Below are 25,765 nucleotides of genomic sequence, written 5' to 3'. Positions count from 1 at the left end.
CCCTGCCATAAAAAAGTAGCATCTGAAAACATGCTTTTTTTGCATGTGCACTAGTTATGGGAGGGTGTGAGATGACCAGACTATGCTGGATTAATACGGGAAAAAGAGTCGTTGAGTTCATGTCTGGTCAGTGGAGCTATTCTAACTATTAACCTCACGCACCAAAGTCCGTGTGATTAGCAGGCAAAGAGATATTACTAATCTCACCTCAGGTCAGTACGCTCAGTGTAACATCCTCAGCTCGTACAGGTAGACCTCCCTGAGACTCATGGCTCTAGAGAAGATGGAGATAGGTGAAGTCGGGACGTCTCTTATGTCCTCAGAGACTAAGCCTCCTCCAGCGAGACCTCCAAACAAATTTGAGAGGTTATTTCAGCCCTGCCTGGCCGAGTTGGTGGGAACTACTTTCTTTGTGTTCATCGGGTGTGTGTCGGTGATAGAGAATGTGGAGTCTGCAGGGAGGCTTCAGCCGGCTCTGGTGCACGGGCTGGCTGTAGCCGTCATGGTGGCCTGCATGGCTGAAATCAGGTGAGGGTAATCAGGTGTTTCAGATACATTAAACAAATGTATTGTGCATGAATAATTAATGTTTTCTTTAGATTGCATGGAATGAACTCCTGTATGTTGGATGAACACTGATGCATTACAAATACACAAACAGATTTTTCAACACTTCATCTGGTGGCTTTGAGTGCCAATTTAGTAAGTCTTTTTTATCCAGGTGACATTAGTCATTTGTGCTCTTGTAACTTCATATTTTTTTCACATGATTCTGTTCATCATATTACAAAAGTTTTGTTAAAAGAGCAACGGTATTTGTATATAAAAGAACCATCTGAAACAAGCACAGGCTACAACCCACTCTGCCCTTATATCATTCACAAAAGCACATTTGACTCTCAAAATAGGTTTCCAGTTTCATTTATTTGTTCTTGATTCATTTACTGTTGTTTACATTTGAATTATAATTGCATTAAATCTAAGTATTGCCAAATAATTGTATTTTCATCATCACCAGTGAAATGTTGATTTTGTTTTCTTTCTTTAGTTTTTATGTCTGTTCAAAAACTAAAATATTGCAAAAAGAAATTAAGAAAAGAGCAATTTAAGTGAATCAGCCCTGATTACCCATGAACGAATTAATTGCATTTTCAAAATCACTTGTACCACTTTAAAAGCTTGAAGACAACATGACTAGACACCAAGAAGCTTTCCTGCATTACTACATTTTCTGTCCTGAATATGTTCTCTCTAGTGGATCCCATTTCAACCCACCATTCACCCTTGCCATTTATCTCTGTGGAGGGATGGAGTTGAACATGGTGGCTCCTTACCTTGCATCCCAGTTGGTTGGAGGTGTGCTTGGAGCTGCTATGGCAAAGGTGAACCTAATGTCATTTAAACGTCCATCTTTGACTGTTTGATATGTCCAAAATAAAGATCTTAATTGTGTTGAACTGATGCCAACAGGTGATGACCTCAAGGGAAAACTTTTCCAAAGCCAGCGGGGCTGCGTTTGCTCTGCTGCAGACGGACAGTGATATCGGAGCCGCTGTGTTTGGAGAGGTTGCTATGACCTGCCTCGTCACCATGGTGGTGCTGCTGGGGGCCGTCAACACCACCACCAGAAGCCCCATGGTTCCATTTATGGTGGGCTGCACTGTTATCATCAACATTCTGGCTGGGTGAGTAGTAGAAGAAGATATACTTTATTAATCCCTTACAGGGACATTTCTTTCCCCACTCTGTTGTGTTTACACACATTACACACACAGGGGAGGATATACATGCACACACACAACCAGATATAGGAGAGGTGGCAGAGCAGAGAGGCTGCCAGGTACCCGGTGCCAAGGGAGCAGTTTCGAGGTTAGGTGCCTTGCTCAAGGGCACCTCGGCAGTGGCCTTGGAGGTGAACTGGCACCTCTCCAGCTACCAGCTCACTCCATATTTTGTTCTGGTCCGATCGGGACGTGAACCCTACAGACTGAGCCACTGCCGCCTCGAAAGTATTACTTATTGAAGAGAATTGTGCTACATAAGAAGTTCCTTTCTACAATAAAATGGCAGAACATGATATGTTGCAGTAAAATCCTTTAATTTATGACTTAATATCATGTAAAGATGCATTCATTGCAGGTCTGCCAAAGTGAGACATTTTGAAATATCACATCTTATTTGCATCTTCCTGTTTATGCAGCATAAACACTTTATTTTCATATTGGGGAACTTATTTGAAAAATCCAATACCTGTTTCTTTTCTCAGTGGAGATGTTTCTGGCACATGTCTGAACCCAGCCAGAGCCTTTGGTCCGGCCATAGTGCACAACTACTGGGTTTATCACTGGGTGTACTGGGTGGGTCCCATCACTGGAGGCCTGATTGCAGCAGTACTGGTTCGGTAGGTGCAACACAACATACACTTTATACAATGATCCCGGTTTTTGCATTTTGATTAAAGATTCAATACTGACTGAACAGATTACAAACTATGTATCCTGTTTTTGCAGACTGCTACTTGGCGACAGGAAGATTCGACTCATTCTGAAATGAGACTTAAGTCGGTAAATCATTAGGTGGCTTTATCCTCTAAGGTCACAATATGACCCTTTTGTATGTGCCACTGATATGCTTGATATGCTTTGCTTTACAATAAAATTTGACTTTTTCATATCATTTGAGGTACTTTTTTTTTTTAGCCACGTGAAGTGTGTAACTTGTCTCTTGATTCTCTATGAGTGCTGGAGTATGTTTTTAAAGAATATAATATTATGCTTAGCTTAAAGGTCAATTTAATATCAAACCAAGTTGTAGATGATTAGTAAACTGAGTCTCTAGTTTAGAAAAACACATTCTGGTTTTGTTTTTGTAGTTCCTTGATTCTGTGTATTATTTAAGAACACAAGGACATTAGGAAAATTGAGTTTTCCAGCAGGTGCATGAGTCACACAACAATATTATAGAGCTTTAGATGAACTCTCAAAATAATTAACTTTTGAATTGAGAAGCACATTTACAAAAAAAAGCCTTGAGCTAAAATGTAATTAGTTCAAATTTCCAAACACAAATGGCGCCTACCGTCTAAAGGAGACCAAATGGCAACCTTTTGAAAGCCAGGAGACATCTCTGCTCAGCTTTGTGTCCTGCGGACCCTGTCCCTGTTCTCCACAGCCGGAGCCGTGAATGCCTGTTCGGCACTGGAGGGTATCATGCTGTTTCCATATTGTACCCCTGGGCCTCCCCACAGCAGTGGCCCACATGGGAAAGCCGGCCAGGCGGTGGGATAAACCAATTACCCCCCCGAGTCTGGGTGGACTCCTGCCGGGGCTCCACGCAGCGGCTCCCGGCCCGGGCCCTCCTGGGCTCCTTCCCCATGAGAGCCAGCTGGAATTCCCAGAGATGAGAATTGTGCGGTCTCAAAAGCCTGCAGAGAGGCTATATTTTGCTTGGAAATTTGACATGCTGGCCCCCTGGGTCAATAGTGAGGGAGGAGACTTCAAACTGAGCTTTTGCAGAATAAGAAAGGTTTAAGGAAAGCTTGATTTTTGTCTGACACCTATGAAAATAAGATGTTTTTGCAACCCTTTTCTTTTATGCTTAAAACTTCACTCTCACACTCTCATGTCTCCAATCCAAAACGTTTTGGTCCAGAAATAGCAGTGTCTAAATAATAATTTGTCCACAATAAAACTATTAAATGCCTAAAAACAGTCCCAAAAGTTTGTGTTTAATGGCTGAGATTCCTCAAATATATTGTATGCTTCTCTATAATCTGTTTTTTCCTAGAACTGAAAGACATAAAATGCATTAAAAGAGGAGCAATAGAGATAAATATAAAAGATATCATGGATATAAAGCAGTAATACAGAAAAAATGTGGCCGGAGTGAGATAAAGAGCAATGATCACGCCTCCTCTGCTTCTTGGATTCATGAGCCCTGATGGTTTCTAGATGACAGCAGCCGTGACAATGGTCATTATGTCTGTCGGAGGCCTTGTCACTGCAGAGCCATTGTCAGGGCCCCATTCACCACAGCGTCATTTACACTTTCATTGGCAGCTATTTAGTCCTCATAAAAAGTTCAACACACCAATTTGTGAGCCCTGCTCAGCCAGGGAGAAGTGTGGAATCGGCAAAGAAAGCAGTTGCTTTAAAAGTCATTTAATTGTTCCCCTTCTGGGAGGGGCTGAGGGGGAGGATCCCCAGGCTTTGGGGCCCCACATCTGGCCATCCGTCTTCTCGCGCTGTGATGCACAATCAAAAGTATTGTCCAATTCAGTCAGCTCAGAGCTTTGCGCCATCTAAGGAGATTTGTATTCCATTTTATGGTAGGGCTATCCTATTATCATAAGAATCTGATTACAGGGGGAAAGATGGGATGCAGAAGGAAAAAGGCAAACTTAAACTTGTAGGATATAGCTCTAAATCTCATTCTCCTAAATAAAACACAGAGTATGCAGCATGTGATGGGCAATGGGGGTTTAAGCTCATTTAAGCTTTAACTCAGTCTCTTGAGGGACCAGTGTATTCTCGTGAACCAGAGGGCCTCATGAAATTTAGACTTCTATGCACTGTTCATGGGCTCTGTTCACTACAAAACACTTCATCAGGCACACAGCTAAATTATCGGTTTAGATTATCTGTTAAAAATATGTTAAGAAGAAATCCACCAATTACACAGATGTGTAGACAAGATTTGTTATCCACAAATTAAACGTTCATTTTTTAATAGTTAAAACAGTTTCGGTAAATCAGAATTGGGAAATGTTTGATTTGGTGTTACTGCAAATGCAAAAAATAAAATATTATTAGTAAAAATATTAAAATATCTAGTCTCAATGAAAGGGAAAACAGAGACTTAAAGACATTTCTGATTTATAACATCTAGTTGAATTTCACGGGCCCCTGATTTACATTTGTAAAATAACTATACTGATAGAAACTGAAGAGATGTAAATTATTTTTCTCAAATTAAAAACCAAAAAATATGCAATTCAAAACTGAATTGAACATTGTAACAAATCATCATTTTTATAAATGCAAAAAAGGTGATCACTAATGTATTCGTTTTATTTCGCATATTAGTGGAAAAAACATTTATTTGAATGTGTAGAGCACAAAACATATAAATAGACAAAACAAAAAACATTTGAAACTTATTTCACATATTACAGCACATATTCATCCGAGTAAAAACAACTAACACATAATATGTACAAGCATATTGAACAAACTGGTGATTAGGGAAAAACAGTCCTTCAGTCTTCCCTCCCACTTTAGTTCATGGGGCAATTGTCACACAGAGCCAGCAAAGGGAACAACGGATGATGTTGGGAGACGCACAAAGAGGGAGCAGCAACCCAACCCCTTCTCAGCCTCCCAGGACTGAGGGCAGTGATGGAGGGGGGGGGGGGGGGGACACAAAGGCCAGCCCTCTGAGTCTCAATGCAGGCGGCCCTGCTGTTTGCCCCTGCCCTGCTCCTCAAAATGTGCTTTTTTTTAAAAACCCACAATTGAATTACTTGGTCCCTGCTGGTGATCCTGGATGCCACCTTGCTGGCACATGAAAACATAACAGGGATCCCACAGGGCCAGTACTGGCGTGAGGATGCCTGTGGATAAAACAACACTTCCTCAGTCCAAAGGGAAGTCGCAGGAATTCCGCCGTGCTGCCCAGGCAGTCTTGTAGACAGACAGGAAGTCTTTGTAACGCGGGGCACACCCTAGCCAAGCTTCCCCAAAGTGTTCTGACCCTGTGAAGAGAAACTCTCCATCCCCAGGCTTCACGTGGCACTGCAGGAGTGTGTGTATGTGCCCGGAGCGGGGGGACCCAGGGGCCGCCGCTTGGTGCTCAAACACTCCACTGCGCTGCCAGTACACCCTCACTGCTGAAACCTCCAACAAGGAAGTCTGATGCTCAGAGTCGTGGGAGACATTTTTGATGTGCCCTCGGACCACTGGAAGAAAGAGCAGAGCCAGTGTGCCATGTTATTTTATTTTCTCTCCTTCCTGTCTTTCTCCATTAACACCTTTACTATGCATTATCTTTAAATGGACATGGCAGGAGTGTGAAATTGAGGCACAGAAATGAGGACCTATTACTTCTGCTCTAATGAACTGCTTTCACCCATTCTGCAACGCCCCCCGACATCTGTTTGACCTCTGCTGCTGCGGTCAGGGCATACAGCGGACCAGCTTCAGACTTTTATATTGGTTACATTTACCAGGGGTGGAGGAGGTATTTAGATCACAAATTCAAAATCTTCCAGTCTTTAAAGTACAACAATAATATAATCAAACAAATTAAGGACTTAATATTAATATATTATAGGATGTATTTTAGTGATGCAAATTTCCCCTCTGTGGGACTAATGAAGGTATTCTGATTCTGATGTAAGCAACATTTAATGAGGTAAGAGGCTATTGTATCAAGTTGATATTGAATTGGTGGCTAGAATGTATTACTTTGAATCATATTTTATAAAGTGATCTGCAGTTTTGTATGCAGGCTAAAATCAGGAACTAGTAAGTGTGGCTGTGTAAAGTGAAAACGTCAACATTTGTCACAAGTAAACTTAGACGAGCAGAAAAAGAGCTATACATTGCATGAAATATAACACTTTAGTAAAATAGATGCATGCTTACATCATTTACATTAGGAATCTAAACAGGTTGGGTATCTCTCAATGGCTGCCCAGACGAAAATCTAATTTGTATTGTTAGGTTTTTTTTCACACATTGACTAGTATTCCCTAATTGACATGACTTATTAGAACTTGATATCTTAGTGGCAATGTAATGGAGTTTTTTTTGTTTGTGTATGCAGTACAGTAAGTAGATGTGCGGTTTGTAGAGTAAGATTTGTATACGCACCAAAGTCACTGTTGCAGATGGCCATGAGGAGTTCCGTATCATTGCAGGGTCGACATGAAGCTGTAGGGTGAGAAAAGAACAGGAAACTAAATTAAGCATGATGAATACATGCATCAAATCAGGCATTCCTATCTCTGTTCCAAACCATACAAGACCCACAACTCTTTGACTGATAATGATTGATAGATTGGGGTCTTGTCCTCCCTCCAACTCCATGGACTTTAAATCTGACACACATACCAACTGTATTCATCTCCCTGCTCATATGAAAGAGTAAAGAAACCCGGGTTGGATGAAGGAATGCTTCTCCTAAGTGTTCTTCCCACCACACTGCCTCCATATAAAAAACTCTTGACCCCATGTTTGACTCCTATTGTCTCCACCTAATTGAATGACCCTGTGCCAATGCAGAAGACTGCAGGAGTCAAACACTTCTGCCGGACTGGCAATGCAGAAAAGATAGACCAGCAGCTGTCTATTATGGACATAGAATGACATCATCACATTGGAAAAGGCCCGCACACATGGATAAATGCTACTAAACAGAGATGCACAATGAAAAGGCATTTGTGGAATTTGCACACTATTTGTGGTCTCAATTCAGGCCCTTTGGCCCGGTGCCCTTCAGCCGCCCTGTGGTCCGCTCTGTCCTCACTGCTTTGTCCCCCCCGATGGAAACCAGACAGCCAGACAAAACACACAACTGACCAGCAGCTGCATGCTCCAGCCAGCATGATTGGGGTCTGTAATTAAATGACCACTATTTCTCCCAGGAATTAAGACCGGTCCATCCCTTAATGTATGCTTTAAAATGTGATTCGGATTTTTGGTGTCAAGTTCTACAATGCACTCTTTATAAAGGGTTTCTGAGTTGTAAATGATGTAATAATTGCATGCACTAAGCAGTTGCACGCTTTATAAGTAGGCTATTTTATGGGTTGCCAGGTTTTGAAAAATCCCCACAAATGTGCCGTTTATTTAAGGCAGTTGGTAATCCATAAGCAAATGATGTGCAGCGTTTCTCATAACGAAATGTTTTCTTTAACACCCTTAATAAACGCTGTAAATGCATGTTTTTCCACTCACCCTGCAGCCCGCGGTGGCCCACGTTGGGTGCAGCACTCCTGTTGCGCAGCAGCTCATATCTGAAGCCCATGGTGCGTCTGCTCCAGGCTCCGTCACTCTGCGGGCCGGACTGGAGGTAGATGGCGGGCCTGTGTGGACCATCAGCCCGAAAACAGTACACCTGATGCCGGGGCCGCCTGCCCTCGGTCACCAGCAGCTCCAGCTCCCCGGCCCGCTCGATGAACACGCTGGCTCCGCGGAGAGAGGGGGACGGCTTGATGCAGACGATGGTGCGCCGGGCTGAGGACAGGTTGGGCTCCAGCACCACCCGGAGAGCCTGGCCCGGGTAAACCCACCTTACCGAGCCTTCTGTACAGCGCAGCCGCACCTGGAGAACAATCCTCGAGTCCACACCAGCTGCAAACCCGCTGGATCAGAGGGAAACCGAGGAATAGATTATCAATATGAAAAAGGTTTCATTCAAATGACTTGCATGCCTTGACTACATTGTTTTTGGCATCATTAATGGTTACTAAATAATTGCTATTGCTTCAAAGATAATTTACAAAACACTAATAAGAACACTTGGTTGCAGATTGTAGAGCATGCCATTCTGGTGTTTAGTCGTCCTTGTTGATACAATTGCAGTTGTAAATGTTACAATTCAATAATAAATAATCACATGTTTCTTGCTGTAATATGAATTACATTTGCAGTTATCAAAGTTAGGTCATTAATGAAATTTGTTAAACTTTTTCACAACATCTATAACGCAAAATGTGTTTTTATTAATGCATTGTCATGGTTTAACAAAGCCTGTGTAGGCCTAAATAATTCCTCAAGATTGGTTAAACCATGCACCACATTTAAATGCCCCAGTTGTTTTCCCGCTTTAAAAGGCAATAGACTCGCAGAAAACGAGAGAAAGTTCCTTACCTTCCAGTCCAGTTGCACAGATCAGCCGAACAGTGCCGTAGCTGATGTCCCAGCATACACATCAGAATAATCACATTTGGCAACATCTCATCCGTATAAGAAACCACAATCTAGACAGAATTGGACGGTAGAGCATGGCTAGAAAGTTTGTTTGTGAGTTATCCAGAGTACAAGCGCTCTGCTGCGACGCGTGACTCAGCTTCACAATATGTTCACTCTCTCTCTCCTACACATACACCACTCTCTCTCTCTCTCTCTCTCTTACTCTCTCTCTCTCTCACTCACACACACACACACACACACACACACACACGCACGCACGCACGCACGCACGCACACACGCACGCACGCACACACACACACACACACACACACCCCCCCACACACACACACACACACCACTCTCTCTCTCGTTCTCTCTCTCTCTCTCACACACACACACCTCTCTCTCACACACACACACACACACACACACACACACACACACACACACACTTTCTCTCTCTTTTGCTTTTTCTCTCCCTCACACACACACACACACACACACACACACACACACACACACACACACACACACACGCACGCACGCACGCACGCACACACGCACGCACACACACACACACACACACACACACACACACACACACACACCACTCTTTCTCTCGTTCTCTCTCTCTCTCTCTCACACACACACACCTCTCTCTCTCTCTCTCTCTCTCTCTCTNGGGCGAAGCAGGTACCTGTCTTTTCGGGGGGTGTGACTCTCCCCTTCCTGCCCCTGCAGGCTGCCGGGACGTTTCCTATCCAAGGCGGGCTCAGGGTCTCAGACCCTGAGCCCGCCTTGGATAGGAAACGTCCCGGCAGCCTGCAGGGGCAGGAAGGGGAGAGTCACACCCCCCGAAAAGACAGGTACCTGCTTCGCCCCCACCTCAGCCTCAGCCTGCCCCTCACCCTCCCGTCCCGTCCCAAGACACCGAGCAGGCAGGAGTCTCGGGGCCCTGTTGTGTCGGCCCTCTATGTAGTGGCCAACGAGTCCATCACAGTCACAGAAACACCCACTGAAGATCTGCCCAGTCCAGACTTCAAAGCTGTGCCACAGTCCAATGTAGCTCCCATGAATCCAGCTACTGATGATGAGTAAAAGAAGAAAATAATGTTTTTGAGATTTTTGCAAATTTTTGTTATGTTAAGGTCATTTAAGCAAAGGCTTATCACTTATGTTTTCCTCAAGATTGGTACTGAACATGATGGAAAAATTATTTCACACAAACCATTTTGAATATTTTTCAGTATTATTGGGATTACTTTTTGTCGAGAGCTTAACTTCTTGTGTGTTACTCTTATGTACTTTTGTGTAATCTCCTTTGTTTCCCAATTAAAGCTTAGGCCTCACTTGTAGGTTGCTGGTTTTATGTTTGTGTGGGCTTCCTCTGTTGCATTTTGTTCGTACGGTGCGGCATCTGTCTCCTCTGTCCCTGCAGAGATGTCGCAGTTAAAAGTTCTATTTAAAAAGTCAGTGTCATGCGGTTTCATGTCCTTATTGGGTTCTTCCTGCACTGGTTTCATTGAACTCAGGAAGTGGCGTCTCTTTCTGTCTTCCGCACCATCTCTCTCTGTCTGTCTCTGGTCTCGCTGTTTTTCTGTCTCACTCCTTTGCTCCTTCATTCTGTCTGATGGCGTGTGGTTTGCCCTCCTGAACTCTCTCCCCTCTCCCCCTCTCCCCCCTCCCTAGCACTGTTAACAAACAGCCGGAGCCCACTCCACGTAGAGCCGGCACTGTAATTAGAAAGCAGCCACAGCTAACCTCACCCACCTTCCACCCCCCACTGCCTCCTCTGGAAGCCGGGGGTCCTGCCCAGCCTGAGCCCCCGCCCCAGCTCCTGTCCTCGGCTGCAGAGGCTGAGCAGCCCCGCCTGAGTGGTGCTAGTAGTGGTGGTGGTGTTGGTGGGGGGCTCCAGGTAGCTACAGTGCAGCCTCAGGTTGTAGCCCAGCTCAGCGCAGAGGAAAGCAGGTAAGGAGAAGCGAGCGTAGCAACATTACTCCATCGTCTGCTCGCAGCCAATCAGCCAGTCCGGAGAACCCCCCGTCCTTTTATGTTTGTCATGTGTTGGATTGGTCTTTGAGTTTTTACTCAAATTAAAAATGAGAAAAACCATGTCAACATTTTCTTTTAAATTTGGCTTCATTGTTAACAAGTTAAGAATGTATTGCAACAACAATCATGTGTTGCTTTGATTACAGGCACATTTTATCCTCCCTTCTGCTTGTTGTTATGATCGACCAGTCTGTTTTAAAGATTCCCTTTTTGCCTGCCTGCTTGTCTGACTGAGTGTTTGAGTATTTTGAGGCAATGTCTGATTTCTGCATGTAACACTCACAAACCGATTTTCTGAATTTTGTTCAGAAAATCGTGTTCATGATGTTTGTCTATTGTTCCCCGTCTGATAACCCTTACCCAATGAAATTAACTTTTGAGTGAAATATGTTTTCTGTGTAGCATGCATGAGTGCTTGCAGCACTTGCTTGTTAAAATCTGTTAAATTACAGAATATGTGTTGAATGACTAACATTTGGGTTTATTGTATTCCCACAGCCCAGCCCGTGAGCTCATGTCCACCCCCCCTCCCCAGTGGAATGGTTCGGTCCATCTCTCAGTAGGCACCCCTCATTCCCAGGGTGGATCCAGGGGGCCTAGTCCGCACATGGTTCGAAGAGGTGAGATGATACACTCCAATTCTGATGATTTATTATCATCAATGTAATTAATATCATATAATAATTATGTTTTCATCTGAAGGCACCAAGAAGCAGGCCCCCGCCCCACCAAAACAATTCAGCCCCTTCCTTTCTCAGCTCAGCAACACACAGACATCCAGCTCCACTCATCATCCACCCATCACCCCCAGACGCCACACCGTCAAAGAAAGCCCTATCCAAGCCCCGAGCCACCCGCCCCCCCAGCCTCCTCCAGCCCACCAGGCACAGGGGGAGTCGGAGCCCTCTCCCCCCAGGACTCCCACCCCCCCTGACAGTCCACATCATGAAGGGCCGCACTCCAACCAGCATTCCTTCCACCACTCTGGGTCCCTCCCTCGCCCCTCCAGGCCGGCACCCAAGCCACGCCCCCGACCCAACATGCCGCCGCCCCCACAACCTGCAGCAAATGACGCAGATGGCATCTTTGGCTCCGCCTCCAAGGTCATAACAGGTAAGCAATCTGTGCCTTACAAATTGTGTTTTAATATAATTTTTATACAAGATTATAAAATAAACTGTGTGCCAGCAATACATAAAAAAAACATTTAAGACATAGATTTTTTTTATAAAGAAATCAAGAAAGGGTAGTTGTACTGTAACTAAAATGTTGGTAGAAGAAGCATGTCTGTGTGTGTGCCCAACATGTGTAGCGTATGATGACGTTTTTCCAATTTCAAATGGCACATGGATTTTTCGATCTGGCTAGTTGTGTAGTGCCGGGGTGATCAGAGAAGTTTGTTTACTATACTAAAAGCAGTAAGACAAACCATTATTTTTAACAAGGGAACGTTTTGTATTCAAAATGCCACTTACAGTAAGTGAAAGAAAGCACCTGTTGGCAGCAAATGCAATTTTAGTTATCAAAAGTAAATAAACCCATTATGTGACAGGATTCTATTAGTATCATATTCCTTTATTGTTCAAGACCCTTTTAATGTTGTTACTGTAACTTTGAGGTGCAGCTTACCTATTGCTTTATATACTGTTGATAAACTGTAAGGCGTTTGTCATTATTATTAATCTTGTTTGGAATTTTAAATAATATGTTTTAAGTCACTAGTTGTTAAATTAATTGAAGTAAAAGGTACAATATTGTTTCCTGAATCCCTTAATTAACAGAAATGTGAATTGACTAAAATACCTCAAAATTATACTTCAGTATAGTACTTGAGTAAATACTTGTTTACATTCCTCCATTTTAATCTACCAAATGTACTGTTGGGGAGTGAGCAGTTTTTGCAGTTTTTTCTATTACACACATTTTAGATGCATATTTCATCAACAGGTAAACATATTTAGCTATGTTTAACATTCGTAATTATGATTTCTTCTTCTGTATTAGCATTGCAACGGCTGAAATCACCTTCTGATGATCTGCTGGCACTTTCTTCAGTAATGAGTGATTTCAGCTTCCTCTCAGGCCGTTGCTGTAATTAGCTCTCTGGCTTTTGGTTTCACTGTCATAGAGCTTCACACCTAAATATAACTGTGGTGATCTGATGCATGACAGGAAATGTGTAAATATTACAGATGTCTGAGCTGCTGGTCAGATGAGCTTTGCAAGGCAGGTAATGGTAAGGATCTGATTGGCTGACGTGCTAGCCTTTGTCTGTGTCCACTGCATGTGTGTGTTGCTGTGCAAATACTGTATACATATTTTCATGTATATTAGTATGCATTTGTCTCACTCACCCTGCTGTCCAGCATTATTAACACGCTTTTACATTTCCACGCCATCCCCTGCTAACAGTTTTCTGTTTTAACTAACTTGCTCTTAAAAATACTAACACACAGACTTTAAAGTAATACTTGTTGGTGTTGCTGCTGTATCTATTATTTTTTTTAAACAGATCTATGTGAAAAATGTCGCATTTAATGATTAACACACCAAGGATACTGTCCCTACCTCTAAAAACATGACTTGACTGGCACTGTAATTGCAATATTGACTTGATAGAAAGATCGGTCCTTGGTGTCTTACTTTGTGTGAGAAGGTGTTGTGTGCGCGCCCCAGTGTTAAACCGTGTGTTGCCATTACACGTTTGGTTCATAGCTTTAGCTCAAGTTCAAAACATTTCTAACCTGATTTATTTGTCCCCTTAACTGTCCTGTATAGACGGAAACCTTTCCCTAAAGGGGATTGGACGAGCCTTCATCCCTGAGGTGATTGCGGACCAACCAGGGGAGAGCTCTGCTGGTCAAGAGCCCGCCCCCACCCCAGTGCTGCAACCAGACCCTCAGTTCCAGACAGAGTACACAGCTCTGTGAAGATAAAGAGGGATCGCTGTCATCCAAATTCTCTCTCACTCAGCTGGTCCGTGTAAAAGATGTTAATGTTTAGAATAAAATATCAGAAAGGTAACTGAACTCATTTGTTACCCCAGCTCGTCATGCTCCACTCATGTAAAAACAGCTGCCTTTTCTTCTGTTTTGCTCAAACCAGAACCACAAAACGCCTGTTCAGCTAGTACATTGCATATCAAGCGCTCCTTTCGTTTAAACTGCAGGGTATTTTAAGATTGGACTGCTGAGCAATAGCATCAAGCCTCAATTTATACTTATAAATATAAACGCATACTGTAGCAGCTAAACTGAAAGGGTGCTAAGCTTTCTCTTCACTCTTTTTTTACAACTTAAAGTTGAATGCTATGAATGTTTTCAGATAAAAAATTGAGAACCTCGCTCTAGCACAACATACAGTAGTCAAGAATATTTTATTTTAGTCAGCATAGTTGTGGGGAGAGATTGTAGTGTGAGCCAGTCATTGCCAGTGATCTATTTATCAGTTTCCAATTTGTCAAGCTCCAGAGGCTTTTTAATAATTTTCACACACCTCAGGTCTCCATTAAACATACCAGTGTAAAGAACCAAAGAAATAAATATGGACCAATGGAAATATAATGAAAATGTAGAGCTGCCCAGCCTCTGTTTATGGTTGTTAATGACCAAATGTTTTGTGCAATATAAAAACAAATTGTCTTTCAATGGTATCCTCTCCACAGCAAATATGCTGTCATTTTTGTAATTGTAATAATCCAGTGGGGTAGGATTTTACTTTTTGTTTTCTATCTGAATATAACTCTATTCCAAATGACCGGATTGACCAAGTTTTTTAAATGGGTTTAAAGCTCAATGAGTATATTTTTTATCATTAAAAGGGATTTTTTTTTTAACAGATTGATGTGATGCATGTTTTCAATACATAGCTTGTAACTGATCACTCCAATTTACGCTCAAAGCTAAGACCAAATACAGCCGATTATTTCTTTGTGTATAATTTTCACCATGGCTGACAATCTTACCTTGATAGGATGATTTTCAGCTCTTTTACTTCTTCTAAGCATTTTAATGATGGCTTTTCTGCACATAATGCATCCTACAATGCATCATTACTCTTTATAATTAAAGGTGTTCAACATTTTAAAGTGTTGCGGGCTCATCAGTTATTTTTCATTCTGTCCAACTGTAATTGTTCCTTAAAACAAAGGTGGATTAAAAGCGTGAAAAAGACTTTGCTTGCATCAGCCATAATAGTTTGATTTTCTTTGGCTGTAATTCATTCACATAGTCAATGTAAATAAAGCGTTTATCTTAAGATATATGACATTATGTCGGCACAATAAAACCTAGTCTCTAACGTCAATGTAGTAAAATCATGCCACAAATGTGTGGGAAGTAAAGCAAGCACCTTTGTCTTTTAAAGAAGGGAAAAAGCATCACTGTATGGACATATTTATGTTTACAGTCAGTTTAAGGACAACAAAAAAGTGGAATTTCTTCTCATTCTTTAAAAAAAAAAAAATCTATACACAACTTTTAACCAACCCAAAACACTAGGTGTCCATTGAGTGTCACAACCTGTCTGTCAAGCCCAGTAGCCGATGATGAAGAAAGTTACAGAGAGGCAAATGAGCAGGTTGACGTTAACAATGCGTCGTAGCAGTGGCTTTTCCTCCAGAGAACAGATAGCCTCTTCAAGTGGAGGAGGCATCGCAGGAGCATCATCGCCTCGCTTCCTCCTCTCCAACCCACACAGCCAGAAGAAGGCAGACATAATCTTAGACGTTCTCTGGACGCTGGACACGGAGGATGAAGAGTCTGGAAAGTTCAGGAGGGAGAGAGAAAACACTGAATAGTGGAGAAGATGTGATCTACAGCTAAATTAATAGACAAATGGGAAACCCACCATTCCTGTGATGACATGCTTTTCCATTGCTGTTCTCCTCCTCATTTCCTGTGACTCCCATGCCATTTGTCGGACTGCTGTTCACCTCTGAAGTCATAGTGCTGTCCTCCACTGTGAACACCTGCTCTTTGGGCTCTTTGGGCTCCACTGGGTCAAACCTTGTAAACCAGGTCAGGCGAGTAATCTGTTATTTAAAAAGAGACATGGAAAAGTTACAAAAATGTAAGAGAAACAAATTAATCTCTTAGTAGTACATGTTTATCCAGCACCCTAAGCTGTTTTTACTATTAAGTCTGTGTGATTTAAAGCTAAAATAGGCAGACATACTTTTCCAAAGGACCCAAATGATCATCCATTTGGTCGAAGTTTTAAATCGGTGCCCTGAAAACTAGTATCGTACGTTTCCCTATGGTGTTATTGACCCCTAGTGGCGCTGCAGTGTAGAGCATGTTCATATGGAGAGAAATGCAATTTATGTTAGTCATTATTTTTAGTTGCAAACAAAAACATTTTATGTAAACTCTAAAGACATTGGCTTGCTTACAATGAATACAAGACTATTTCTACATCCAAACAGAACTATACAAATATATTAAAGACAGAAAAACACATGAAACAGCCTTATAACTGAAATGTAGATGTGATTCAGTTTTTTCCACCTGCTCTGGTTTGGGCTCCTCTGTAGCCAGGCTGATTACAACCACCACAAACAGCGTGATGAAGGACAGCAACATGGAGAAGTACAGGTAGTGGACGTATTTCAACACCGCAGGCCTGTCGTCCTCCTCGAAGCACTGGGGCGCAGGGTAAATGAAGTCCAACAACATGCGGATGCAGCCCACCACCAGGCCAATAACCAGGCCCCAGAATGCACCCTGATGTATGAAGGGAGAGAGGAAGAGAAGTGTCAATTTCTAGCAAGATAACCTTAATATTTAGACTATGAATATAACACAGTAGTTAGCCACAGTTGTTTTAGTGAATCTTTCATAATCCAATAACATCACGATTATATATTAGAATACAGTCTATGTATGCTTTAACATGCAGGATCTCTTCTGCAGTATTTTTGTTGTTCCCCGATAGTTATTTTGTGTTTTATATGTCCTACAGAGAGGACATGGCTGTCCAAATGAGGTTTTGCTTAATGCAATGCGACAGTTAGCATTTAATAATGCTACATTAAATACATAATTACTGGTGTGCTGGTGTTTTGTAACACATCAAGACAATTAGGTATAATGAATATGACCATGCCTGCATTAAAACATAAGCTTTGAGTATGCAGCTTTCAGAGCTAAGCCGATTGTGTTATTGTGCCATCTCAATGTGTTTTGGTAATCCTTTTAATTGTCTAGTTCAACAGTGACATGGTGGGTTTTACAAGGGATTCTTAGTATACTATTATTTGTATATACTGTATGTATATTCAATCCGTCTAATAATCAGTCACAGCTGCGAACAGACACAACCCGAGGCTGCAGCACCTCACCTTCTCATTGGTCCTCTTCCAGAAGCAGCCTGTGAGGAAGATGATGGACACTGGAGGCTGCAGGTAGGTGCTGATGGACTGGATGTAGATAAAAAGCTGCCCCCCCTGACTGGCCTGGATGACAGGAATCCACAGCACAGACACCACCACCAGCACGAGCACGAACAACCTGTAACACACACACACACACACACACACACACACACACACACACACACACACACACACACACACACACACACACACACACACACACACACACACACACACACACACACACACACACACACCCCATCTGTTTTTAAAGCCAAATACAGAAGTTCAAAGACATGTTATGGCAGTTGATCACAATACAGCTTGTAAGTAATGGAGAACTGTGTGTGTGTGTGTGTGTGTGTGTGTGTGTGTGTGTGTGTGTGTGTGTGTGTGTGTGTGTGTAGTTTTAGATGTGCTGTTGTCATTCCTTATTAATAAATGTTTGCACAGATTTGATTGTACACATCATCCATCAGTCATGTTGTAGCTACACATGTTGGGTGTAGCTGTCCTTGTCTTATGTTTACTTATCATACTAACACGTGCAAGACACACACACACACACACACACACACACACACACACACACACACACACACACACACACACACACACACTGGATTTCATTCGGTGCACATGACTGAGAGACACTCGCAGAGAGGAGGGAAAGCAAACAGAAAAAGAAAGAAGGGATTTAAAATGTGCAGCGAGCGAACGAGAGGACGAGAGACAATGGGACGGAGCAACAGGAATATAAAAACCTGGAGAGAGAGAGTCCGAGATATTTGATCAGCTCCTCTTGTCAATTTTTTATTCATAATAACTTATTGAAAGAGCCTCTGGTGTCTGCGATCAATACTCACTGTAGAAGCTGGAGAACTGTGTGTGTGTGTGTGTGTGTGTGTGTGTGTGTGTGTGTGTGTGTGTGTGTGTGTGTGTGTGTGTGTGTGTGTGTGTGTGTGTGTGTGTGTGTGTGTGTGTACTGGAAAGGAAAATCTGAGTCACTACAGTAGGAATCTAGTCGGAAAGACGGATTATGTTTTTGGCTAAGCATGACAGAATAATATAATGATCTAATATGCAGTTTGGTGATTTAATCCAAAATGAATTATAATTACATATGTGGTTTTAGTGGGATGACATATTATTCATGATGTATAAACTTTTAACCTCTAACTTTCTAGATCAAAAATGCTGTAACTGCAGGCTATGTACTGAATTGTAAAGCATACAAGCTGCAACCAGGTAATGTTTGGGGTTATGCCTGCTTATCCCCAGGTGGTCACATACCTTCCCACAATCATAAGTTCCCACTCAGATGCACGGGTTCGGAAAGTCTTCCAGAGATCCATGGTGAAAATGGTGCTGGCGCTGTTGAAGACGGAGGTCAGAGAGGACATGAGGGCAGCGATCATTACTGCCATCATGAGACCTCGCAGGCCTGGGAGAGAAAAACAGAGTGACTGGCAAAAGAGACTATAGTTTAAAGCGAGTCAAAGACAGTATAGGTGGTGTAGGGAGGAAAGCAGTCTCACCAGTAGGCAGCAGCTCCATCACCAGTCTGGCATAGGCGGTGTCTGAGCATCCCACTGGGTTATCACAAATCTCTTGACACAACTCAGGGTCTGCACACGCCACATCATCTAGTTTTGAAGAGATATTAATACAATTTATAACATTAATCACTATTTAACATTAGTAATTTAAGGTTGTTCATTAAGCGTATACCAAGTACATTATTCCAGTTGCTGGCTTGATGAATCAAAACATACATGTCAGACTGTACCTGTGTAAAGTATCCTGCTGATCATGCCCGGCAGCATGATAACAAAGAAAGGCAGAATCTTTAAGTAAGCCGCCATTAATGAGCCACCTTTCGCATGGGTGAGGGTCTTAGCAGCCAATGATCGCTGCACAATAACCTGCGAATAAATCAAAGTAACCCTAAGTTACCTCACAGGGATAGATGGTTGATAATGAAGAGATACCGCAGTATGTATGTAGATTTTAATGGAGGTCTATTTTATCAGAGAGATAAGAATCTCATAGCTTGCAGATATTATTGCGCCTGGCAGGTATCAAGGGTAAAGGTTTTATGTGCTGTACTTAAAGGCAGGAAATGCTCATTAAAATGTCACGTGTCTTCTGATGTCTCAGATTTCGGCTGGTTGGTAGATTATCACTCTGATATTTCAAAGGAATGTTTAACCTCTCTAAAGAGCAAAACATTCCAAATCATCAAGATGGGGGTTTTCAGATGAGGGTTTTCAGATGAAGGTTTTCAGATGAGGGTTTTCAGATGAAGGTTTTCAGATGAAGGTTTTCAGATGAAGGTTTTCAGCTGAAGGCGCTTTCAAGCTAAACTTCAGAGGAATTTTGTACACAGCATAAACAAGATGTAAAGGGGCTGAATAACATTTTCGTCTTTCATAGTTAAAAGACATTGAGACACTCAAATAAATTGAATGTTTTTAAAGCAATTTTGACAACTCTGGGCCCTATCATGTCTAACACTCCTTCCCTTAGAGGTCAGGTGTGCCAGCATTATGATAGTTTAAATTAAAGGCTTTTTCACTGCACGACTAATTCCCCATTCTTTAATCAGCTCTTAATTATTAAGAAAAGTGCTACACTAAAACGTTTATATTTATTACAGTACCTGGTCAGAACACCAGTACCACATGGAGGGGATGGACATGCCGATGATGATCCCGGGCCAAGGCAGGTCAGAGTTCACCGGGTCTCTGAATATGTGGAAGGCGTCATCTCGAGGGATGCCACAGGTTGAGTTTGGCACGCGTACCGAGGGGATGGCGTTGGGGTATTTGCTCATCAGAGCATCCCAGCCTCCAACCTCCGCAAAGCCTTAACAGAGGAAAAACAGGGTCAAATAAACTGGAAACAAACTGCTGGTGATGGGAAGGTTTAATGCAGTCAGATCTGACTTACTGAAGACCATGAGGGTGAGCCCTCCAGCCAGCATTATAACAGTTTGAGCAGCATCTGTGTAGATAACTGCAGCTAGACCACCTGGGGAAACAACAGCCAGCGACACACAGAACAAACAGTAAATGCACGTTTATGTCGAATGTCTAAGCAAAGAGGCGTAGAGGGAGAAAGGTCACCTGCAACAGTGTAGAGAGCAGTAATTGAAAGCAGCAGCACCACAGCGATGTAGATGTTCCATTGTAAGGCGAGCTGAATGAAGAGAGCACCGGCATACATGTCCACCTGACAGGAAATAGAAAACAGAGACAGACAATATACAAAATTCTACCGCTTTCAGATGCACACACAAATATAAAGGTATTTGTTACAGCATAGGAACAGTAACATATTGTTGTGAATTTGTTTTTTACCGATATCTTTGTAAAGATGTAAATAAATAAACACAGGACAGTTAAAAATATCTGTGTTCTTCTACCGCCAAAACGCTTCTGCAAATATTCTGGCATGGTCACCACCTGGAGATAAAAGAGTTAAAAGATGATTATCTATAAAGGAATATTTTAAATGTATCATGCATGTGTGTAATCGTTTAGGTTTAGACGCCCTTACCCCAGAGGCGATATAAATGGGGAGAAAGAGCCATCCCAGCAGCAGCACCATCAGCATACCCTGTCAACACCAAACAGAAACTCTTTACACTTCAAAACAGCAACTACGTTTTATATTTCATGTCACAATTTGTCTTGTATTGAACTCTTAAAAGCATACATTGATCTCTTACATTCCACTCATATGCAATAGCCCCAATTCCTGCTGCAGCCCCTGACCCTGCCAGGCCGATGAAATGTCCACTGCCAATGTTACTGGCAAACAGCGAGGCACCCACCTAAATATAGATACCAGAGTCAGTATCCTACTTTGAAGTGCAGAACATTTTTGCCTCCATCAAAATTTTAAAGGGCTAAAATGCACAGGGGATAGATAGAAGTGTGTGTTTGACTCACAGGCCACCAGGTCATGTTCTTCCCAGCCAGGAAGTATCCTTTCACCGTGCTGCGCTTTGTCCTCAACATTGACTGGTTTGAAGAAAACAAGAAACCTCTTAAAGATACAATTGCAGAAGAAATGTTGATTCATAGCTTCTTAATAGACATCATGATCCCTGACCTATTTTATAGGATATTAACTACATATAAAAAGAATGATAGGATATCAAGTGCTGCATCAAGTCGTCGTGTTAACACTTTCTCCTACTATGACAAATTCAAATGTCTGCTTCGAGAAAGGCTTGTTTATCCACTCAATGTTGAATATTTTATGTGTCACTGTTGAGTCAGAATAACTATGTGAAAATGGTTGGTAAACAAATTAAAACAGAGACCAGTAATTACCCAGAATCCAACAGCCAGAATCAGCAGAAAGTAGATGACCAGCACCACGATATCCACTGTATCGAGGGAAGTCCTGCGCCCTGGGGCAGGAGAGGGAGACGGGGGCATGCTGGTCGCTTGGCGGCCTTCTCTGAGGTCAAAGTGCATCTAAAGTCAAAGAAATAAACAAATGATGTCTCCTGCTTTGTAGCACCTACAGCAGTCAGTGGTAAGACTAGTTAGTGTTATATGATATGATATAAGTAAAGCTGTATAATAACAAAGTTAAGTAGGATTAATGTGTCTAAGTTTGAGGTACAAAACATGACTTTATTCAACATAATGTGAGGACATGTGAGTGTCACAATAACTTTTGGAATGTATTTTTAAACAGAATCAGGACTGTGGATTTTATCCCTCATCAATTAAATTCCTAAACTGATTTCTTAATAGTCATTATTAATTGGAGTAACAATCACATGAGGGAAATCTCATCCCATGTTTCCAACACTGACCAGCTGAGAGTTATCGTTCATATCTAAACAACAATGCCAGAGTTTTCTTATAAGACAAATATATGAATGTCAATTACTGTAGACATGGATTCTTAACCTGCTCTACTGTTGTCATGTGCTGACGAGTGAAACAAAGCTTAAGGTTAACTCTAGACTTGTAAACTACACGGTTTGCACTTGGTGGTGTTGCACTTTGATCTGTGAAGCACCTTGTGGGACTTACATATACAACTGAATACATACAAAACATATTAAATAATACGCCGCTCATTTCCATCTTATTTGATGAATGTAGTAACATTTTACAGAAATTCAGATATCAATCAAACCTGCAACTCAGTCCCTTACTACCTTCAGGCTGTGTATTGTGTTATTAATTGGTAAATAAACTCACCTTAAGTACGTTCTCACACTGGGTTTCCTTGAGCTAAGTTGACTGGTCCAAACAAAAACAGCATGTCACAAATGACATGATACCGGGAATGTCATGCTTGTCAAGTATCCTTGTGGTTGCCAAAAGATCAAACTCCACTTTAACCTTGTATACGACAAGGTTTAGTTAAAATGTAAATGATTATTGCTAGTGACAGATTAATAAAGGCTGCTTCCGCTGATGATAATGGGAACGCTAAATGATTACTGTTTTAAACGTTTTAAATTCATGCAATTTACAAAGAAGACATTATATTAAAACAAGGTAAGAGCATACTAACTGTGAGTGTGTTTGTGTACAAGTTTATTTCACAAAAAGAAATGTTTAGCTGAGTTGTTTCCGCAGCAGGACAGATACACTGCTAGCAATAGCAGATGAGTCAGCAGCTGTTATAAAGATAATGATGATGTGTTTACTGCGTAACATTTGCAGGATATGTAAAAACACTAGTGTATGTGAAGCCATTGATGTGATTCCACTTGTCCCTATCAATAGTACTTTTAGTATTATTCCGCTGTAAAATTACCTTATTTCCATAGTGTTTTAAACAAAGGTCTTAAAAACACAGAGTACACAAAGTAGATTTCATTACACTCTTTATATATCATCGATAGGGTACAATACAAAATACAGACTTAACAATGTATAGGCCTTAAACTGAGAGCAATGCTTTAGAAGATGGCATTATGTAACTTACATGAAAAACAACCTAGACCATTATTAGAAAATAAGGCTTTCACTAGCTGCACACATTATTCCTGCCGTACCTCTAAAGAATATCGCTTGAAGGCTAAGATTTATTTTTCACAGAGCTCTGACAAGCTGTATTATTAACTGTTGTTCTGATAGACTAACCTTAATGTCATTAATGTCCTCTTAGTGGTATCATTTTATGATTAGTCCATATGACACAATATAAGAGATATTTGGTACATTATAATAATGTATACATTAACATAACAAAGTGCTTCATATAATATAGCATTTACTCTTATTCTGTACAGTACAAACACAATATATTTCAGTGATATTTTCATATAGTATAATTTTTTTTTGTATAATATCCAACAGTGAAGCATGGCTTAACATTCACATATTGCACACTGCCCGCTGCCCATTTTTCTACTGCCTATATTAACGACTGATTCTAATTGATCATTGGAAAATATCATATTGCCTTTAAAAAACAAACAGTAAGTGCCAACTTCTCAATATCTCATATACAGCTCTGAAAGAAATTAAGAGACCACTCCAAAGTGTTCTTAAATGTCAATCTCTACATGTATGGCAGCCATTCAACTTCAGTGTTTGTTGAATTCCAACACAGAGAAATGTTGTCAGTAGTTTATAGAATAAAATAAAAAATGTTACCCAAACACATACCTATAAATAGTAAAACCAGAGAGAATGATACTTTTGCAGTGGTCTCTTAATTTTTTCCAGAGCTGCAGTGTTTCCCCTATATAAAAAATAAAAAAATAAAAATGTCTTCATTTCTTTAAAAATTCAAATAATAATAAGTGGCGACCCTTTTTGATTTTTTTATTGTTTTTTATGTGGATTTGTAGTATTTGTGTAACTGTATGTTCAATAAAGGTGTATTTTGCTAAATCTTGAGACATTGCCACTGTATGTACTAGGCCTCAAGAGCCTTTCTTGTGCTGGCAGAAACATATTGGCGAGGCGCACTTCGCACGCGCACACACTATAAGATTCCAAGCGCTCCGCGCTCACATTTCGCTGGGCCCGAATGCCTTAGCACCGCTGCTATGACTCCATCCTAGGGGAAACACTGAGCTGTATACATATAAATAACATCAGAAGTTTGAACAACACACATACAGTGTGGCAAAAAAGTATTTAGTCAGCCACCAATTGTGCGAGTTCTCCCACTTAAAAAGATGAGAGAGGCCTGTAATTTTCATCCTAGGTATACTTCAACTATGAGAGACAGAATGGGGGGAAAGAATCCAGGAAATCACATTGTAGGATTTTTAATGAATTAATTGGTAAATTCCTCGGTAAAATAAGTATTTGGTCACCTACAAACAAACAAGATTTCTGGCTCTCACAGACCTGTAACTTCTTCTTTAAGAGCCTCCTCTGTCCTCCACTCGTTAACTGTATTAATGGCACCTTTTTGAACTCGTTATCAGTATAAAAGACACCTGTCCACAACCTCAAACAGTCACACTCCAAACTCCACTATGGCCAAGACCAAAGAGCTGTCAAAGGACACCAGAAACAAAATTGTAGACCTGCACCAGGCTGGGAAGACTGAATCTGCAATAGGTAAGCAGCTTGGTGTGAAGAAATCAACTGTGGGAGCAATTATTAGAAAATGGAAGACATACAAGACCACTGATAATCTCCCTCGATCTGGGGCTACACGCAAGATCTCACCCCGTGGGGTCAAAATGATCACAAGAACGGTGAGCAAAAATCCCAGAACACACGGGGGGACCTAGTCAATGACCTGCAGAGAGCTGGGACCAAAGTAACAAAGGCTACCATCAGTAACACACTACTCCGCCAGGGACTCAAATCCTGCAGTGCCAGACGTGTCCCCCTGCTTAAGCCAGTACATGTCCAGGCCCGTCTGAAGTTTGCTAGAGAGCATTTAGATGATCCAGAAGAGGATTGGGAGAATGTCATATGGTCAGATGAAACCAAAATAGAACTTTCTGGTAAAAACTCAACTAGACGTGTTTGGAGGAGAAAGAATGCTGAGTTGCATCCAAAGAACACCATACCTACTGTGAAACATGGGGGTGGAAACATCATGCTTTGGGGCTGTTTTTCTGCAAAGGGACCAGGACGACTGATCCGTGTAAAGGAAAGAATGAATGGGGCCATGTATCATGAGATTTTGAGTGACAACCTCCTTCCATCAGCAAGGGCATTGAAGATGAAACGTGGTTGGGTCTTTCAGCATGACAATGATCCCAAACACACCGCCCGGGCAACGTGGCTTCGTAAGAAGCATTTCAAGGTCCTGGAGTGGCCTAGCCAGTCTCCAGATCTCAACCCCATAGAAAATCTTTGGAGGGAGTTGAAAGTCTGTGTTGCCCAGCGACAGCCCCAAAACATCACTGCTCTAGAGGAGATCTGCATGGAGGAATGGGCCAAAATACCAGCAACAGTGTGTGAAAAC

General features: G+C 41.7%; 4 protein-coding genes across 4 annotated transcripts; 2 read left to right on the top strand and 2 right to left on the bottom strand.

The window, feature by feature from the left end:
• The first annotated feature begins 212 nt into the window (after nucleotides 1-212).
• aqp8b (aquaporin 8b) lies at nucleotides 213-2,676 on the top strand. Its single transcript, XM_010793661.1, has 5 exons — nucleotides 213-528; nucleotides 1,256-1,382; nucleotides 1,471-1,685; nucleotides 2,267-2,401; nucleotides 2,511-2,676. The coding sequence occupies exons 1-5, from the start codon at nucleotides 269-271 to the stop codon at nucleotides 2,551-2,553; spliced, it is 780 nt and encodes a 259-aa protein (XP_010791963.1). The 5' UTR covers nucleotides 213-268; the 3' UTR covers nucleotides 2,554-2,676.
• Nucleotides 2,677-5,384: 2,708 nt separating this feature from the next.
• LOC104964789 (meteorin-like protein) lies at nucleotides 5,385-9,070 on the bottom strand. Its single transcript, XM_010793659.1, has 4 exons — nucleotides 8,874-9,070; nucleotides 7,959-8,365; nucleotides 6,873-6,932; nucleotides 5,385-5,956 (listed from the first exon to the last, which is right to left on the bottom strand). Exons 1-4 carry the CDS (start codon nucleotides 8,957-8,959, stop codon nucleotides 5,634-5,636), a joined length of 876 nt encoding a protein of 291 aa, XP_010791961.1. The 5' UTR covers nucleotides 8,960-9,070; the 3' UTR covers nucleotides 5,385-5,633.
• Nucleotides 9,008-15,055, top strand: LOC104965336 (rho GTPase-activating protein 17-like). Its single transcript, XM_010794294.1, has 6 exons — nucleotides 9,008-9,040; nucleotides 9,658-9,782; nucleotides 10,606-10,884; nucleotides 11,467-11,588; nucleotides 11,671-12,081; nucleotides 13,747-15,055. The coding sequence occupies exons 1-6, from the start codon at nucleotides 9,008-9,010 to the stop codon at nucleotides 13,896-13,898; spliced, it is 1,122 nt and encodes a 373-aa protein (XP_010792596.1). The 3' UTR covers nucleotides 13,899-15,055.
• Nucleotides 15,056-15,155: 100 nt separating this feature from the next.
• On the bottom strand, nucleotides 15,156-22,683 carry slc5a11 (solute carrier family 5 member 11). The gene is made up of 16 exons (XM_010793658.1): nucleotides 22,573-22,683; nucleotides 21,685-21,831; nucleotides 21,298-21,369; nucleotides 21,075-21,179; nucleotides 20,903-20,962; nucleotides 20,704-20,808; nucleotides 20,470-20,575; nucleotides 20,294-20,374; nucleotides 20,004-20,209; nucleotides 19,131-19,266; nucleotides 18,880-18,987; nucleotides 18,635-18,785; nucleotides 17,309-17,477; nucleotides 16,476-16,691; nucleotides 15,817-16,000; nucleotides 15,156-15,728 (listed from the first exon to the last, which is right to left on the bottom strand). The coding sequence occupies exons 2-16, from the start codon at nucleotides 21,829-21,831 to the stop codon at nucleotides 15,496-15,498; spliced, it is 2,079 nt and encodes a 692-aa protein (XP_010791960.1). The 5' UTR covers nucleotides 22,573-22,683; the 3' UTR covers nucleotides 15,156-15,495.
• Between the last annotated feature and the right edge of the window lie 3,082 nt (nucleotides 22,684-25,765).

Source organism: Notothenia coriiceps, unplaced genomic scaffold (assembly GCF_000735185.1).
Source record: "Notothenia coriiceps isolate Sejong01 unplaced genomic scaffold, NC01 NC01_scaffold00037244, whole genome shotgun sequence".
Lineage (NCBI taxonomy): Eukaryota > Metazoa > Chordata > Actinopteri > Perciformes > Nototheniidae > Notothenia > Notothenia coriiceps.
Note: the sequence above shows the minus strand (reverse complement) of the source record. Positions and strands in the feature narration are given on the sequence as shown.